The sequence below is a fragment of the Eptatretus burgeri genome, chromosome 5 (assembly GCF_056783735.1).
Source record: "Eptatretus burgeri isolate ZD-2024b chromosome 5, Ebu_testis_v1, whole genome shotgun sequence".
In the NCBI taxonomy this organism is placed as follows: Eukaryota; Metazoa; Chordata; class Myxini; order Myxiniformes; family Myxinidae; genus Eptatretus; species Eptatretus burgeri.
In genome coordinates, this window is record NC_140965.1 from 33595773 (window position 1) to 33614540 (window position 18768).

General features: G+C 41.6%; 1 protein-coding gene and 1 long non-coding RNA gene across 9 annotated transcripts in view; one reads left to right on the forward strand and one right to left on the reverse strand.

Moving 5' to 3' along the window:
• Positions 1-18768, reverse strand: part of LOC147026193 (flavin-containing monooxygenase 5-like) — a 148872-nt gene that overhangs the window by 54392 nt on the left and 75712 nt on the right. Inside the window, exon 1 of one of the 8 annotated variants that reach the window (XM_085881333.1) lies at positions 4147-4271. The exons of 4 other annotated variants lie outside the window; for them this stretch is intronic. In XM_085881333.1, the coding sequence (XP_085737459.1) occupies positions 4147-4182 (36 nt within the window). In that variant the 5' untranslated portion in view covers positions 4183-4271. Of the gene's footprint in view, positions 1-3432; positions 3838-4146; positions 4272-18768 lie in introns of those variants that run through there. 3 more of the 8 variants (XM_085881328.1, XM_085881332.1, XM_085881334.1) reach the window with 3 other exon arrangements.
• On the forward strand, positions 3834-4614 carry LOC147026194 (uncharacterized). The gene is made up of 2 exons (XR_015058149.1): positions 3834-3967; positions 4207-4614. It is a non-coding gene; the product is annotated as an uncharacterized LOC147026194 (long non-coding RNA).

An 18768-nucleotide genomic window follows, 5' to 3' on the forward strand; every position in this document is an offset into this window, starting at 1 on the left:
GATGGAAAATTACAAAAACAAATATCAGCAGATATCCTCCAACAAATGGGAGAATGACAAAGGAGCAGGAAGATTAAAAACAGAAAAAGAAAAAAAAAGAGCTTGACAGGACAGCGAAGGTTCTTTGGAATGGTGAAGAAGAGATCAAAGTAATTGGGATGGAGAACGAGTCATCATTAATGCCCAAGACCAAGGAGACTACACGAAGAAATTGGCGGGATTGAGTCAATCAGACAAACGCAAGTTTTGTTGGGAAGAAACAGAAATAACCAGCCATCCCCCTTTGGGATGTAAAAAAACTCATGTCGGAACAGCTGGACACAGAAAGACGTGACAACATCTGTAGAGTAATCCACTGGCACATCTGAAAACATTTCAACATCTCAATCCCAGAACAATCATGGAAACACAAACTAAATCCAATCCTTGAAAATGAACAAGTAATGCTCACGTGTGACAAAATATGATCCCTTTAAGTGTGAACATTACAAACAAAGGATTACATCCAGATGTGGTGCTCAAACACAAAAAGGAAAAATCATCATTGTTGATCAAGGTTTCAGTTTCCAAAACTTTGGACCAAATGATACAGAAATTAGGAAAATGACCAAATACCAGGATCTGAAAAATGAGATAAAGAGGACCTGGAAATTGAAGAAAGCTGAAATTGTACCTACGAGTGCGGGCCCGTATGTGCGTGCCCGTACGTACGTGGCCGTATGTGCGGCCCGTGTGTGCGTGCCCGTATGTGCGTGCCCATACGTGCAAAAAAAGAAGAAAGAAAAAAAGAAGAATTGTGACGTCAATCGTGATGTCATTGCACCATGTCCTGTCATTGGTTGGCAAATAAATGGCCGTAACTTGGGAACCGCTTATCCGATTAATATCAAACCTTGAAAAGGCACATCCACAGGTCCCCAGCAATATTCCTGGCAAGTGTCAATTAGATTGGACCAGTGGTTGTCGAGAAACAGCGGTCACAGACACCACAGACAGACACACAGAGGTTGCTGGAATTATAGATAGACTAGTGCATGCCCGTAGGTGCGTGCCCGTACATGCATGGCCATACGTGCGTGGCCGTACGTGCAAAAAAAAAAGACGAAGAATTGTGACGTCATAGCACCGTGTTGTGTCATTGGTTGGCAAATAAATGGCCGTAACTTGTGAACCGCTTGTCCGATTAATATCAAACCTTGAAAAGACACATGCACAGGTCCCCAGCAATATCGTGGCAAGTTTCAATTAGATCGGACCACTGGTTGTCGAGAAACAGCGGTCGCAGACACACGGACACACACACACAGATACACAGAGATTGCTGGAATTACAGATAGACTAGGACGTGCCCGTAAAAAAATTAATAAATAAATAAATAAATGAATATTCAAACCGCGAGCAACATACAACCACACAGGCCGTTTCTTTGCTCTCGCGTGCCCGTATGTGCATGGCCTGGAAGTTCGCATATTATTCGCAGTTACGATTATTCGCAATTTCGTTTTAATGCCCAAATATTCAATTAGCGCCAACGTATTTTGCCTTTTCGCAATGTCATCGCAAGGTAAAACAAAAAGAGAAGAGTCGAGAAAAAAAAAATTACTTCCTGGTTTGGAGCATACCAGCACTCTGATGTTACCAAAATTTATGCACCATCTAATATGAAAACGATCATAACTTGGGGCATTGTGTTTATCTATAAATGCGCATAAGAAATCGAGAAATTATTAGAATACACGAAGTCATCACTCTCCGGAAGCCTGTACGTTGTAACCCGTAATGGGGAACGCGACTGAGCTTCCCTTCCCCCATCGGCCACGCCCACGCAACAACGTGTCTTGTCATTGGTTGGTAAATAAATGGCCATAACTTGGGAACCACTTGTCCGATTAATATCAAACCTTGAAAAGGCACATCCTCAGATCCCCAGCAATATACCTGGCAAGTTTCAATTAGCAGACCAATGGTTGTCGAGAAACAGCGGTCACAAGCACACCACACACACACACACACACACACACACACACACACACACACACACACACACACACACACACACACACACACACACACACACACACATACACATACACATACACATACACATACACATACACACACATACACACATTGCTGGAATTATAGATAGATGATAGTCGGAGGAAGAAGAAGAGAAAGAAAACCCATAGTGAATGTTTAAAAATCATTCCTGGGAATATCACTTCAAAGGAGCTACAAGTGGAGGCTGTCAGAGGTTCAGTGAAGATTTTGAAAAGAGCCCTTGGAACCAGGCGATGAGAACGAAACTTCACAGTTTCTTTCATGAATCATGATCCTTTACAAATAAATAGGAGGTGGAGATTTTGAATTCTGGGAGAACTTCCTCCCACCTCCTGAAACCCACAAATGGAGATAACAACCAACGACAAAAATTACTCCAATATTGTGTGTGACGTTGATCGACTGCAGACATGTCTTATCATTCACCAAATCGGACAATTTGGATCTCGTCTTGGGATGTTGCACTATTCTCAATTAGAGCCACTTGTTGTTGATCAGGAGACTGTGGCTGTACCTGGTGAATGCAAATGTGCCTCTCTTAGCCATCCCAGACATGTTCAATTGCATTTAAGTCTGGAAATCGTGACAGGCAGTCCATGTGAGTGATGTGGTCCTGAAGTGCAGCGTTGACTATGAACATGGTGTGGACAAGTATCGTTATCGATAAAAATGAAGTACAGACGTTGCTGTTGGGCCAAATGGATGACTGTAGGTGTAATGGTATCATTCCTGCGTCTGAAACACCTCTGCCACCCCTTTGAATAATGAAAAGATCAGTTAATCAGCAAACAAGAATACCAACCCCAACCATCAGGCTTCTCCCACCAAACCGACAATACTGCTTGATGGCACGATTCGAAAAATGCTGCCTGTAATGTTTTGTTGTAATTAATCCATGTGCTGTGTGCTGTGCAGACGTGTGACCGATCACCAACTGTAACATTATATGGAAAGATTCCTTGCAATAAACAGGAACAAAATATCAATGTCTATCCCACTCTCTACATATATAGTGTGGTGGTTTTTGAAAGACCCTGGGGAGTTTCATTCAACACATAAAAGAACCCTGGTGTTTAGATATTTCCAAAGTGAATCTGTTTAGTTCGGTTACCCATCCCCACATATCAAGGATAGAGATGTGTGTTGTGATTACAGTTAGAACCTTCTCCATCGTTCTGTTCCTCATTCCCAAACATTCATTCCCCAACTCTGCATCCAAACCCTCATTTTCCAACTCCATATCCAAATACTCGTTTTTAAACACCAATTCTGAAACACCCATCCTCAAACCCTCATTTTCCGACACTCGTGCTCGAACCTCCATTTTCATGCTTCATTTCTAAACCATACTCTCAAAACACTTCACCTCACCTCACCTCACCAGTGTTTTGACCAAATAATCTCCATTCTAGCATTGCAATTGTCATAAATCCTTCCAGTCATCACGGATCGAGCAAAGCGTTCCCAAATCACCACACCTCCATGCTCCGGAGGATGAATCTCAGCTGCTGGATTGCAATGCGTGACAGCCATTCAGTGTTGAATACCAAAAAAGCAGGCAAGATTGGAGACAGTCCAGGGACAATAAAACCCCCTGACAGAGTAGTTTGTAGTGAGTTCATGTGCAGTACAGTTCGGGAGGAGAGAGCAGTCCAAGAACGGTGCAAAGCAGTATGGCGCTTAGGGCTGAGTTTTGAGTCAAGATCCTGAGGGAGTTCACGTCCTGAGGGAGGGAGACCTGGTTGGGTTGACCAGGCTTCCAGAGCGCCAAACAGAATGAGAAAGCGCCAAGCAGGATGGGTGTTCCTAGCAGAGCGCAAAGCACCAAATGAAAAACAAGATGCTCCCAGTGGAATGAATGCAAAGGTGCCAAGTAGGACACTTCCCAAAGCACCAAACGGGACAGGTGCTGACCAGTCATGGCAGAACTCTCTTCTTACACATCTTTCACACGCACGCACACACGCACGCACGCACGCACACACACACACACACACACGCACGCACGCACGCACGCACGCACGCACGCACACACGCACACACGCACGCACACACGCACACACGCACACACACACACACACGCACCATAAACTCTTGCATCTTCCAGCGCATCCACCTCATCGAGTCGCACTTTTGTCCCAACAGTTATTTTCAGAGCTCGCTTCACACAGTATCGCTTGACAGTGTACCCTCCCAACTGCAACTCTCACTCACCTGCATCTACAACTCATTGGGACCCACCAGGGTCAGCCTGCATCTGTCCCAGGAGGGCCAGCATGTAAACGTTCCCTGCTGGGTAAGACGGCTAAATAAATGGGAATGGCGAATTCGGCTGCGGTATCTCTGCGAAATGGTTCATGTGCATGTTCGGTGTGTGGAAGCCACGCAGTGTGAGAATGAGCATGGTGAAAACCACATGGGAGGTATCTCGTGTGTGTGTGTGTGTGTGTGTGTGTGTGTGTGTGTGTGTGTGTGTGTGTGTGTGTGTGTGTGTGTGTGTGTGTGTGTGTGTGTGTGTGTGTGTGTGTGTGAGTGTGTGTGAGTGTGTGTGTTCGGGGTGCAAAAGGTCACGAGGTGGGTGTGTACACTAGTGGTGTGTGAAAGGTTGCGAGGCGGCCCGTATACATGTGGAGTTTGTGGAGGTCTCACAGCACGAGCAGTGGGCATGGCGAACGTGGCTGGTTTCTCCGTGGGGGAAACCCCGGACCCCAGCGCATCAAAATGAACGAGGGAGAAATTTGGAACCCACATGGGGCACTAATAAATTTGTGTCCACATGGTAGCTGTAGAAGTGCACTTCCTTTTTCGTAGTTTTTACAATCAATCTGCTTGAATGTGGGCATTCATAAGAATTGTAGTCTCAGTTAATCACTGCATGTGTTTTTTTTCCTAATTATTAAATATTAATTGATTCATCTTGATGCAACTCATATTAGAACTTGTAATCAAATGTAATAATCTGTCTCTCTCTTTTAATAAGTTCTTATCTTGTACTGGAGATGAGAACCTACAACCATTTGGCTCCATAGAAACATGATTCACTTGCTGCTTTGCTGTATGTCTTGAGAACGTAACCCCAAATACTCGCTCCCTCTTCTCCCTCTCTGTTCTTAGATTTTTAATTCATGTGCTTGCCATTTGTGTTGACATGTCTTTGTAAAGGAATTATGTCATGTTTGACAATGATAGCTTGGTACATTACCTGTCCAGAATTGCCCTGCTCGTTGTTGGACTGCTTTTCGAGACCCTTGCTCGCTTTACTGTTGTCCGCCTGCGCAATTTCTTTTTTCTGACCGGGGCGATAAGAAGCGCTCTCTGGGTTTTCTCCCTTGTCTCGATAAATCCTTCACATTACTCGAGCCGGCCTAGCCGAAGTCAGATGTGGGTCATTATGACCTGACTCCCCTCCATTCCTGTCCAGTTTATTTGTGACAAGGTTCACACGTACCCTCCTGCACGCTGTGCACTCTGGTCCTCTCCTCGGCCCCCGAGAAACTCCCCACTCCTCCTGGGTTCCATATATAGATGATTTCCTGAAAGCTCTGATTAGTGGAGACCATTGCATGACTGCTTCATCAATGATCCTTCGTTCCGTAACTACGTATTAGAGATTCTCTGTTGATGTGCTTTACCTTGAGGGGACAATTGAGTTTCGAGCGTTCCACAACATAGCACAGGAGTATGAGTCTGAGAAGGGTGGGGGGGGGGGTGGGATTAGCATTAGGTGAGCAATAGCCTGAGAAGGGGAGATTAGCATTAGGTTAGCATTCACCTCAGAAGGGGGGGGGGGGAGATTAGCATTAGGTTCGCATTAGCCTCAGAAGGGGAGATTAGCATTAAGTCAATTCGGGACTTGGTGGATTAGATACGGTTTAGGCCTAAGTCACATTTGCCACGGCAGCCGTGGGGTCGACAAAATCTACGGCCACTCGCAATTATAGGGCGGCCGCAGTATTTCCACAGTCACACAATGTAGCAGTCACATATGTTTTTAATTTTTGGGGAGCCGCACGGCGTATTTAGAAATTGTGGAGACTGAAAACGTGGACGTGCCATGCGGTCTTTGATTTGATGTCGCACAGTGACTTTCGGGCGATCATGCGGCGGCCATAGAATTTTCAAAGCAGACGATAGGTGCCTGCAAGGGGACCGAAAGGCGACCGCAGGGGGGCCATAAGCCAAACGTGCGGCCATAACGAGTTGGTTCTTTTTTTTTTTTACCAGTTCTTTTGTTTCGGCTTGTCGAATTGCTACGGTGAACGTAGAAATGAAAAAAACTTATAACTCCACGCTATAATTCCACGGCGACCCCTACGGCCTGTAAAAGATAGCCAAACGGCGTAGGGCCACCCTGAGGCCACCGCAGAAACTCTGCGGCCACCGCACGTTTCTGTCAATTCAGAGGGCGTACGGCCGCCATATCCTCGCCGTAGAGAAAATGTGACTTTGGCCTAACTGGTCGTGAGTATGTCGCTAGTTTAGCGATGTAGTATTAAAAGGAATGTGAACAGTTTCAGCAATGATGGGGGTGAGCACAAGTTAGAGGCAAAGTAGTTAGAGTGGTGCAAGAAGGGATGAAAGGGGAAAATGGAATGAATGCAGGACTGTGGCCCGGGATGGAACGAAAGGAATGAATGGTGGTGCGAAGGAATGACTGGGAGGCATTCCCACCCACACTCGGGGAGAGTTGAATGTTAGCTCGTTGAATCCAGTCAAGTTGACAAGGGATGGATGTCATTATGCGTTTGGTGCAATGTGTGGAAAATATTGGTTTGCTGCGTGCAACGAGAATTGATGGGATGGGAGTGTGGCTCGTGAGAAAGGTGAGTATAGCTGTGAAGAGCACCCTGGGTGCTGGGAGCATACCAGCCAGAAGGAGGCCATAAACACAGAGGAGAAGGCCAAACTCATGAGACTGGGTTTCGGGAGAGGACCCGAAGCACCAATTGCCAGCGAGAACAAAGGAAGGAATGCCGGGAGAGCTCCTCTCACAATTTGGAATGGAGCAGGTAAGCTCGGTGGTGGCCTCAGCATCCTAGGGATGCCATGTGTGTGTATATGCAGGTGAGTAGACCTGCAGATGGAGTCACACTGCCCAGCCAGGAAATTGTGCTGAAGTATGGATGAAAAACTGAGGGCCAGGCCCGAACCAGTATGAAAGGCTATGCGCGGGATGACAGGTGGCTTTTGTGCTGCAGTGGAATGGGAAAAAAAAAATTCGCCAAGTATGTTGATTTGTGGCATTTGTCTGTCTGTCTGTCTGTGTCTGTCTGTCTGTCTGTCTGTTTATCACCTAATTTTTGGCCACACTTTTCAAGCAATCATTCTGAATTATTTTTTGTGTGTGCAGATGACCAGCCAAGGCCAGCAACACATGATTTTGGTGAAATCCGAATCCGGATCCGGACACGAGAATTTTTGAAGTGATTCTTCACCATTGGTACATGGGACCAAAAACGACGTATAGCACGATATCTCAAGAAGTTGTGGACGAGTTACGACAAAACTTGGTGGATGAGTTGGTTGGGTGACAAGAACAAGCCGAGTAGATTTTGGTTAAGGTCCTGATTCAGATCCAACCTCACCAGTGTGATACAAAATGTATCACTCTCCAGAGTGCCGTTCCGTTTTGCCAAGTGTCACTATGAGTGATTTTTACTTACGAAATCTAAAGATTTCGTAAGTATATTGATGACTTCCATTTCTGTTTGTTTGTTTGTTTGTTTGTTTGTAGGCACGATAACTCGAGAACAGAAGAAGCTACCAATGTGAAATTACACCACGTGATTCAGGAGGGTGATGGCTAGTGCTGATTAGATTTTGGTCAAAATCGGTCAAAGGTCAAGGTCACAGTGAAGTCAAATATTCGATTTTTGATGGTTTGGTACAGATAACTCGAGAACGGAAGAAGCTACCAATGTCAAATTGCACTACGTGATTCAGGAGGGAGATGGCTAGCGCTGATTAGATTTTGGTCAACGGTCAAGGTCACAGTGAGGTCAAACATTCGATTTTTGATGGATTGGTGCAGAATCATCGCAGAAACTTCTGGTTTGCATCGCTACCTTCTCGAGAGACAACTTTTATTAGACAAGGTCAGAGGCCAAGTTGACGATTTCGTAAGTACCAGTCTATGACTGCTTGTTACTTACGTAATCTAAAGATTTCGTAAGTATATTGATGCCTTCCGTTTCTGTTTGTTTGTTACTTCCGAAATCTAAAGATTTCGAAAGTATATTGATGCCTTCCGTTTCTGTTTGTTAGTTTGTTTGTTTGTTTGTTTGTTTGTAGGCACGATAACTCGAGAACGGAAGAAGCTACCAATGTCAAATTACACCACGTGATTCAGGAGGGTGATGGCTAGTGCTGATTAGATTTTGGTCAAAATCGGTCAAAGGTCAAGGTCACGGTGAGGTCAAATATTCGATTTTTGATGGTTTGGTACAGATAACTCGAGAACGGAAGAAGCTACCAATGTCAAATTACACCACGTGATTCAGGAGGCGGATGGCTAGTGCTGGTTAGATTTTGGTCAAAATGGGTCAAAGGTCAAGGTCACAGTGAGGTGAAACATCCAAAACATTCGATTTTTGATGGTTTGGTACAGAATCAACGTAGAAACTTCTGGTTTGTGTCGCTACCTTCTCAAGAGACAGCTTTTATTAGACAAGGTCAGAGGTCAAGTTGACGATTTCGTAAGTACCAGTCTATGACTGCTTGTTTATTTGTTTGTCTTTTTGTCTGTCTGCACAGAATGTGAGTAGGAGTATTAATTACATATGACACCTTTTTCCTTTCACCTTTTGAGAGCCGGAAGACCCCTAAAACACCTGAGAACTGGAAGACCCTTTAATAGCCATAAGACCCTGAGACTGCCAAGATATTTTAGGGCCCTCAGGCCCTAAATAACCTGAAAACCCCAAAGACATTTAAGACTCTTTACCTCCTCAAGATGCTTTAAGAGCCCTGAGACTATTTAAGACCCTTAATACCCACAAGATGGTTTAGAACCCAAAGACCCATCAGAACCCTGAGATACTTAAGACCCCAAAGAAGATGTAGACCCCCGTTACATCCTTTAGAACCATTAGACCCCCAAGACCCTTTATATCCTGTAAGACCGATAAGAACCCTAAACCTTGTATACCTCATTCGACCCTTCACAACCCCTCAGATCCTTAATACCTCTTAGACCACTTTTTACCCTTCAGGAACTTCACACCTTTCAGACCCTTTAATAACCTTTAGATTACTTTCGACAATTTTAACCATTTAGACCTTAAATTACACCATTTAGATCCTGACCTTTAAAGACCCTCAAGATCATTTCGACCCTTTAAACACAATTAGACTTTTTCATGCCTTTATACCTTTCAGCCTTGAGACATTCAGACCATTTGACCTTTACAACTTTTCAGACCTTTGAGCCTTAAAAATTTACAACTAAACCATTTCGACTGTTCATTTTTAATCAGTGACCTTTCATTTCGTACATCTTTCCATTTATTTGCCACACAAAAGTCCTGCGAGGATCAGCAATCTCTGATTGCTCTCTTTAGTTATCCATTGCTGTTTTTTGGTTCAACAGCTTTCTCCAACTTCTGTCCTCTCATCCCAACCCTCTCTTCCTCTTCATCTCTTCCTCTTCCCAACCCTCTCTTCCTCTATGTAGTGACTTAAATTGTCATAATGCCAGTTGGCTGGGTGTCGGTATCTACCTCACCTTCAATGGCTCTTCAGCAAAAGACATCTGCGACTCATTGTAACTGACATAATCTAACAACTTCCCAACCAGGATCTCAACCAATGGTAGTCCATCTCTTCTGGATCTGAATTTGACCAATTTCCAAGAAAACGTCTACTGTTCTTTCTCTGCTCCAATCGGTTCATCTGACCACATGCTTCTCAAAGTAAACCTCTCTCTGGCTGTTATTAGAGAACCACTTCAGCGCCGTTGAGTCTGGAATCTCACTCAGGCCAACTGGCAAAGTCTTCAAGCATCCATCAAACTTCAAGACTGGTCTCACATCTCTATTTCCTCCAACATCAACTCATCCTGGGAAATATTTCAAAGAATATTGCTCTCCCTCATGCACAGATTTATCCCATCTCGTTTTCAGTTGTCTTACCCTTTCTCCCGCCAATGGTACACTGAAGCTTGTGACGAGGCAGTTGTCCTGAAACAACGTGCCTTTGCCTCATGGAATGCAAATCCAACTGAAGGCAATCTCAGTTCTTTCCACAAAGCTCAGAAAAAAGTGTGTGTCCACCCTGAGGAGAGCCACAAAACAACTTCTTTCTAAACTCAAGTGTAAACTCTCAAACCTATCTCCCTCCTCCAAATCCTGATGACATCGAGTCAAGTCTGTTTCTGGTGTATGTTCACGCTCCATCCCTTCCCTTACCTCAAATGGCCACACAGCTGAAACTGCACATGAAATGGCTGAATGCCTAAACTCCGTGTTTGCCTCTAAATCTTGTGTCCCAAACCCATCGCTTTCTGTAGCCACCTTACCCGGTCGCACCCAACTGTCCCTGGACTATGTGTCCTTTTCTTCAGACAAGGTGGTGAGCTTGCTGTCAAAACTCGACTCTGATTCTGCAAACGATCCAGATGGCATCAGCCCACGTGTCCTAAAAATCTGCTCTGCTGCTCTGGCTCACCGTTTCTCATTTGCTCAAGGTCATCTGCCTTCTGCTTGGAAATCAGCAAACATGACTGACCTGCATAAAAGGTGCAAAATCAGGTTCTTGTAACTACAGACCAATCAACCTTCTCCCAATCATCAGCAATGTTATGTAATCCATCATCCCTTCTGACATTAAATCCTTCCTTTTCTCCAATGCTCTGATTTCTGGTCATCAATTGAGATTCAGATGAGATCACTCTCCCCTCGACTTTCTGCTCCTGCTTTCCCAATAATGGATTGAGGTCCTTAATGCCCAACTTGACAATAATGACAATAATGACAATAATGCCCAAGCGAGGTGTGACGGGAAGGTCGTGGCGGTTGTGGTGAAGCGGCGTTGTGGTTGGTGGTTGATGTTGTGGTTGTGAGTAGGGAAAGAATACTGGTTCTGGCTCACTTTTCCCCATGTAAATGAATGGGGGATTTTCAGCCATGAAATTTTTCTTTTTTTTTCCCCTGAAAAATAAATCCCCTTTTTAGCCCAAGGTATATTTATTTGTCTCCCCTTTTAACCTGGAGCCTGGTGTTGGCTTAGTTGTTAGGGTGGCGGCTTGGGATCCCAGGGTCCTGAGTTCAAATCCCGTTGGCTGCTGAATTAACACCAGGGGGTTGACTCAGCCTGCCATCCTTCCGAGGTCGGCGAAATGAGTGCCAGTGTACTGGTCCCGGTGTATGCCCCGGTTAGAATAGGTGTACCATATCCCTGTGTGTCGTAAGAGGCGACCAGGGTTGGTGTCAGGAAGGGCATCCGGCCATAAAACATTGCCTCAAGAAAAAGCCAAACCCCTGCACAGCAGGGAAAAATGGCTGTAAAAACGGTCATTTTTTTATTTCCCCTTTTAACCTAGGGGCTCTCTATTCAAATAGCCCATACAACAAGATAAAGATTTGTTAAAGGTGATTCTAAAGAAATATCTGAAACGTCTAAGCCTCGGGGCACTCTTTATCAAATAACCAATGCATATTGTTTAGCTCACTCATTGAACCTATAAACATTTGTTCATTCTCAAATTCCTTCAATAGTTTAATTTTCTTTGCACAATAATCCCCATCTAAAATATTGAAAAACAAAACATTTGAATCTTTATATTTTTTAAGATACCCCTTTTGTGCCATTACGAAATGATAAACTTGTCTTAATGATCTCATCTGGCCACCGCCCGAGTTGCAAATCATTTTTGTACATAAACCATGCCAGAAAAAAAGTTTTGTTTCAAATGTTTTCAGTTCATGCCGTGAAAATGAGGAAGTGTTTTTTTGACACGGCCGTGCTGTGTGAATGAGGAAGTGGTTTTGGACTGTCATGCTGTGAAAAAATAGGAACTATTCTGAGAGACAAGGTCTCGTGTTTATATTTTATCTCAGAACACGAACTGAAAACATTTGAATCAAAACTTTTATGGCGTGGTTTATGTCCAAAAACGATTTGCAACTCGGGCGGTGGCCAGATGAGATCATTAAGAGAAGCTTGTCATTTCCTGTGCCCACACCCAATGATTAAGCAATTTCCTCATCGTTGCTTTATAAGCGGTTCGCCAGACAAAGTTTCTGCCAGACGGGATTTCATTTTTACAACTGAGGCATGGACGATATTTCTTCCGATGAAGCCAACAGCCCACTACAGAGTTGGTAAGTTTGTGTATGCTTTTCTCTTTGAACGATGAAGCAAATGATTATTAATTAAATCATGATAATTCTGATATATATATATATTTTTTCCCTGACAGGGCATTGGAAGAAATTGAGTTCACATATCACGACGTGGTTCATGAAATTAATACTCTTATTGAAGAGATCAATGATTTTAGAAGAGAATTGAAAGACATTTTCAATGAGTGGCATGAAGTCTTATCACGTCCTCTCATCTCGAAGGAATTAAACCAATGGTGAGACACGTGTGTGTGCCTCTCTCTCTGTCTGTCTTTCTACCTACCTCTCTCTGCTCTTATTGAAGAGGCCAATGATTTATAATGACTGGTCTCTGATCTCGAATGAATTAAACCAATGGTGAGGCACGTGTGTGTGTCTATGTGTGTGTGTATGTGTGTGTGTGTGCGTGTGTGTGTGTGTGTGTGTTGCTTTCCCTGTCTGTCTCTTCATCTATACCCTTGACTTATTTTTTTTTTTTTTTTCAGCACTATCGCACAACATCAGCTGTTGAAGCAATCTTGTACAACACATGATTTTCTGGAGGTAAATATTTCTGAATTATTATTAATATCACTCGTACAACACATGATTTTCTGGAGGTAAATATTTCTGAATTATTATTAATATCACTCGTACAACACATGATTTTCTGGAGGTAAATATTTCTGAATTATTATTAATATCACTCTCTCTTTAGAATGTCGCCTTATGTTGGTTGCATCATTAGTTTGGACGTGGTTTTGTCAGTACACTGGAATTCATTTTATTGACCTTGAAAGGATGACAGGCTCCTGGTGTGTTAATTCAGTGGTCAACGAGGCTTATTCATATTACCATGTAATTATCTTTATAGAACCTAATTATTATCCACTTTTTGTTTCAAAACAGAATATGGTGTCTGAGTTTCGAAATCACAAGGCATCTGAAGAAGATTGCTGGGAAAGATTGTACATTCTCGCAAATGAATATTTAATATTTTCAATATTAATAAATTATATTTGTTTTGTTTACAATTACTTGATTCTGAATTACAAGAAAAGAATAAAAGAGATGTAAAGGGGCGGGGGGGGGGGGGGTTGGGGGGAGGGGTTGGGGGGGGGTAGGTGCGCTCCCCCAATGACCCATCACCCCTCATCCCATCCCTCCCCTCCCCATGTGTGTGTGTGGGGAAGGGTGGGGGTGGGATGAGGGAGGTGGTGGGTCAAAGGTGGGGGCGCACAGGGGGGATGAGGGGGTGGGGCTTGTGTGGGCGGGGCTTGTGTGGGTGGGGTGTGTGTGGGAGGGGCTTGTGTGGGCGGGGTGTGTGTGTGTGGGTGGGGCTTGTGTGGGTGGGGCTTGTGTGGGCGGGGGTTTATGTGGGTGGAGCTTGTGTGGGAGGGGTTTATGTGTGTGGAGTTTTTGTGTGGAGCTTGTGTAGGCAGGGCTTATGTGGGAGGGGTTTATGTGGGCAGGGTTTATATGGGCAGGGGTTTATGTGGGTGGAGCTTGTGTGGGAGGGGTGAATGTGGATGAGGCTTATGTGGATAAATGGATGGGTGGAGAGATGGGGGGATGGGTGGATGAGTGGAGCTTGTGTGGATGGGTGGATAATTTTTTAATTAAATAAACACGTTGTGTGTGTGGGGAACTAATTAACTAATCACTAATTATGTGAATATGATGAATATGGGTGGAGCTTGTGTGGGGTTTGTGTGTGTGGAGCTTGTGTGGAGTTTTTGTGTGGAGGTTGTGTGGAGCTTGTGTGGGGTTTGTGTGGGGTTTGTGTGGGCGGGGCTTCGGTGGGAGGGGCGTGTGTGGGCGGAGTCAAAAAGGGGCGGAGTCAAAAATTTCAATTTATTGGAGCTTGTGGGGGTGTGTGGTGGGGTTTGTGTGGGGTTTGTGTGGGCGGGGCTTGTGTGGGCGGGGGCTTGTGTGGGTGGAGCCAAAAAGGGGCGGAGTCAAAAAATTTCAATTTATCTTTGTCTTTTGTAATTCCTGTGAATAAAATGAACCTAAAATCTCTTCCCTTCCAAATCATATATCTTATAAGTCCAAGGAACCGTATCTATTACATCAACAATTTTAAAAAGCTCGTTGGTCCATCTTTTCGTATAACCTTTTTCAAAATGAGATTTCCACCTATATATTCTTACGATATCACCAACTTTGAACTTAGGTTTTCTGACATTAATCTCTTTTTCATATTTTAATTTTGTAAATGTTTCTGATGGCTTCATATTTGTTGACGTGTGAATCGTGTCATTGTACTTATCCACAATATCTTGAATAAAAGATGACCATTGTTGTGAACCGAGTTGTGTGAATTTTTTATATAGTCTCTCTTTTAAGGTACGATTAAAACGTTCAACAACAACTGCCTTCCCTTCATTAAAGGTACTGTATAATGTAATACTGTTATTTTTTAGAAAATTCATAAATGTCTTGTTATAAAACTCCCTACCCTCATCAGTCCACAATTTTTTAGGTTTTCTCTTACTTTTATTAAATATCTGTTGGAAGGCTAACATAAGAGTATTACCTGTTTTGTTTTTTAATGGTACAACCCACGCATATCTACTCCTCAAATCAATAACGGTTAAAGCATACTTGTACCCCTTATCATTATTGAGTTCAATCAAATCAGCAGACCAGATATAATCTACTTCCTTGGAATAAACTTTCCTTCTCTGAAACTTTGTGAATATTGGTTTATGTAATTCATCAGCTAATTGCTCTTCAGTCTTAATGGCATCATTAGAGCCTATAAGTTTTTTGAATTTCCAAGTCCAAGTTTCAATTTAGCACTGATCATCTTCTTCACAATGAACCGATCAACTTTTTCTCTCAAGGTTGGATTTTGTATCAGAGACAAATTATACAACATTTCTCTATCGGCTTCATGCTTTTCTTCCAACGTTGTGGTATTCCCATAATCAATATCGTGTCTCATGCACACTTCATCAACTCTATTGATAGGCCGACTCCAGGATTTAGGATTGTCTGCCTCATCTAATCTTTTATCCAAGTTTGTGCCTGGGCCACAGAAAGAATACCCTGGAAGATGTAATTCCCCTGGTATTCCAGTAGTTGTAAATTTACTTCCTGATAAAAACTTTTGGATATCTCCTCCTAGTTTGTGTTGGGAGATAAATTGATTTTTTTTTTGAACCACACACCGAACATATACCTTTTTGTATAACCCTGTTATTTTTACTTTTAATATATGAAATATTTTTAGTATTAGTTTTCTTTTTACATTTGAGACAATAACTCATTTATTTATGAGAAAAATTCCTGCAGAGTGCAAAAACCTTTTTAGTTTCCAACATGCACATTTGAATCTTGATTTTTAAAACATAAAGAATCCTTAGAAATGCCTTCACTCTCTCCCCCATTTATTTAAGAAAAAAAATAAAAATGAAAAACTTGAATTAAAATACCTGTCTTCTCGATGTCAATAGTCTTGTCGAAAGTATTGTAAATAGACTTATCAATTCTTTGTTTTCCTCCTCGGTGGGTTGAGTTATTTTCTGTAATACCCCGAATCTTTTTTTAATCTCACTGGTTTCCATATTTTGATATTTATTTTGTCTCGCTCTTTCCTCCCTCTCCTCCTTCTCTTTCTTCTCCCTCTCCTCCCTCTCCTTCTCTTTCTTCTCCCTCTCCTCCCTCTCTCTCTTCTCTCTCTCCTCCCTCTCTCTCTTCTCTCTTTCCTCCCTCTCTCTCTTCTCCCTCTCCTCCTTCTCTCTCTTCTCTTTTTCCTCCTTCTCTTTCTTCTCCCTCTTCTCCTTTTCCTCCTCTTCCCTCTCTTCTTCAACTCCTTCCTCATCCCTTACTATCCTTGAATCGCTTACACCCCATAGAATATTATACATATATTCATCAGGATTTCTTGTTATTCCTGTATCCAAAATAATTTTTTTACAACAGGAAACCAATAAAATTTCTTTTGAATTTCTAAAAGAGCCTTACCTTTTCTTAACTTTATAATTTTTTCATTATTTAACATTCTAATTAAATCTAAAGTTGTCGGTTTATCAACATCAGCATAATGCCAATCTTTTATTGAAAATACCTCATTCTTATGTTGTAGAACATATTTATTAAAATACCGAATACCCTTTTCTTGAAGGTATGCTTGGACACAGAAATGATAATTTTCTTGAAGCCTTCTTGCTGTCATTTATGTATTAGAAATATATGTTAGAACAATATTATGGCACGAAACACCTCCCCATCTTCCCATAGTTAAATCATTTTGTATTTCCTTACTTATTATATATAATCCTGTTTTTTCTGTTTTCATGAGATAAACAAGGGCAAAACCATTATTATATTTACCCTTATTAAATTCTTTTATTTGTTGTTTACTAATCGTAGCCCCACAAAACTCATTCTCGATACCAAGTGGATAATATTCTTCCTTACGAGACTGATTTAATTGTTCCAGGTCTTCGAGGTTAATTTTAAATGACCAATTATACCCTAAATCATTCATATCATATCCCCATTGTTCTATTCTCATACAAACGATACGCCCTTCTTTATAAAAATTTATTTTAATTCGAACTGTGAATTCTGTATGACCTGGAGATAATATCAACACTTCTGTATCTTTGGAATACACAGCCGTTTTATTTAAGGATATATATTGTGATAAATCGCTTAATCTCACCAAGTCATTCGCGTCAGTCGGGCTTGGATAATTTTTTAATTTATAAGCATTTTTCATGTTAATATTTTTGGTTATATTATATTTATGTCGTTCAGCCTGTGCCTTTGTGTAATAATTTGAGAAATCAATATCCAGTTCTTGAGATAAACCAAAGATAGAACCATCTTTACCAACATAAGTCATTTATATTAGATTAAAAATAATATCATAAAATTTTTTATTTTTGTTGAGTTGAAATAACACATATAGGCATAATTGGCCACAACACTTGGAATTTAATTCTTGGACTTGAAATGTTTGATAAACACCATTCTGTAAGAATTTTATGACTTCAACAGGTGGTGGAAGACCAAAACTATCAAAATAATATTTGTCTTGACTATTAAAAATACAAACCCAATGAGAACCGTTCCCATTATTATCTTCTAAGTTCATAATAATATTCTTTGTATGTTTCGGCACATTTGTTAATTCATCTCTCATACAAATAACCACATTATGAATTTTTAATTTCTTACAATATTTGACAAGTTGTAAATTTGATGTTGTATTCTTTCCAAATTTTTTCAACCACTCATCAATGCTCATTTATTTATTAGAAAGATATAATCCATTACCTCTTTTCGTTAATTTTACACCTGCTTGTGCTATAGAAGAAAGCATATCTCCAACTAACAATCTCGCTTTATCAGGCAGACCTTCAAGTTTTTCAGCAAAATCTACAATTACACCACTTCCACTAATTTGTTTCTCCAACTCTTTGTTATGTCTTTCCAATTCTTTTTGAGCCTGGAGTTGAGCCTTCCTTTCGTTGGCAGTTTTCACCGCTGTTGAAATACCACCCGTCAATGCTCCAACCGCACTTAAACCAGCAAATAAAGGAATTAGAAATGGGAGAAATCCTCCACTCGTCTCTCTTATTGAATATTTTTTCAACATTGGTTTTGTCATTTTAATTTTAAGTGAGCCAGTGTCATTCAAGATTTTAACCTGTTCTCTTGTGAGAAAAACATCAATTCTTACTGCTCCTTTTCTCTGAATTGTATTAACGTTAATCGTACAAGGCTTTTGATTTTGAACACAAGATGATAGTTTATGAAGATTGATTTGATTAACATATACCCCAGTTGGTACTTTGCCACTCATTTATTTAACAAAAAATTATGTGAGACTAATCATCACACCATTATCTGTATTAATCTGCAATTCTGTTTCTTCCAAAAGCAAACAATATGTATCAACTTCTTCACTCTCTCCTCTTTCAATGTATAGGGAAGTATCCACTCGATTAGACTTTATAGTTTCCTTTTGAGCGCTCAGGTCAAACGCATAGATTGTATACAAACTTTTAAATGCTGTCATATCCAAAATAGGTTCTTTATTTCCATTACTTTCACACACCTTTTGGTAAGACTTGTATGCTTCAGCAAAATCATTTTTTTCCCAATTAATTTCCAATCTATCTCGTGGGTAAAATGTTCCATCTAGAGAAACGCGAAGTTGTTTCACCTTAGCATTATCACTCAATGCATTATTCTTATCAGTCGCAGTATCACCATCTGGCTTTTTAAAAATGATCCACAGATATCGTGGCTTTCCTTCCAGAACACCCAAATTCCACGTGTAAGTTGTTTGATTGAGTTTAACGTGTTGACATCTTCTTTTGAGGTATGATACACTGAGTGGTTTCTTTGAGTTAAGTCTTCGATTCAA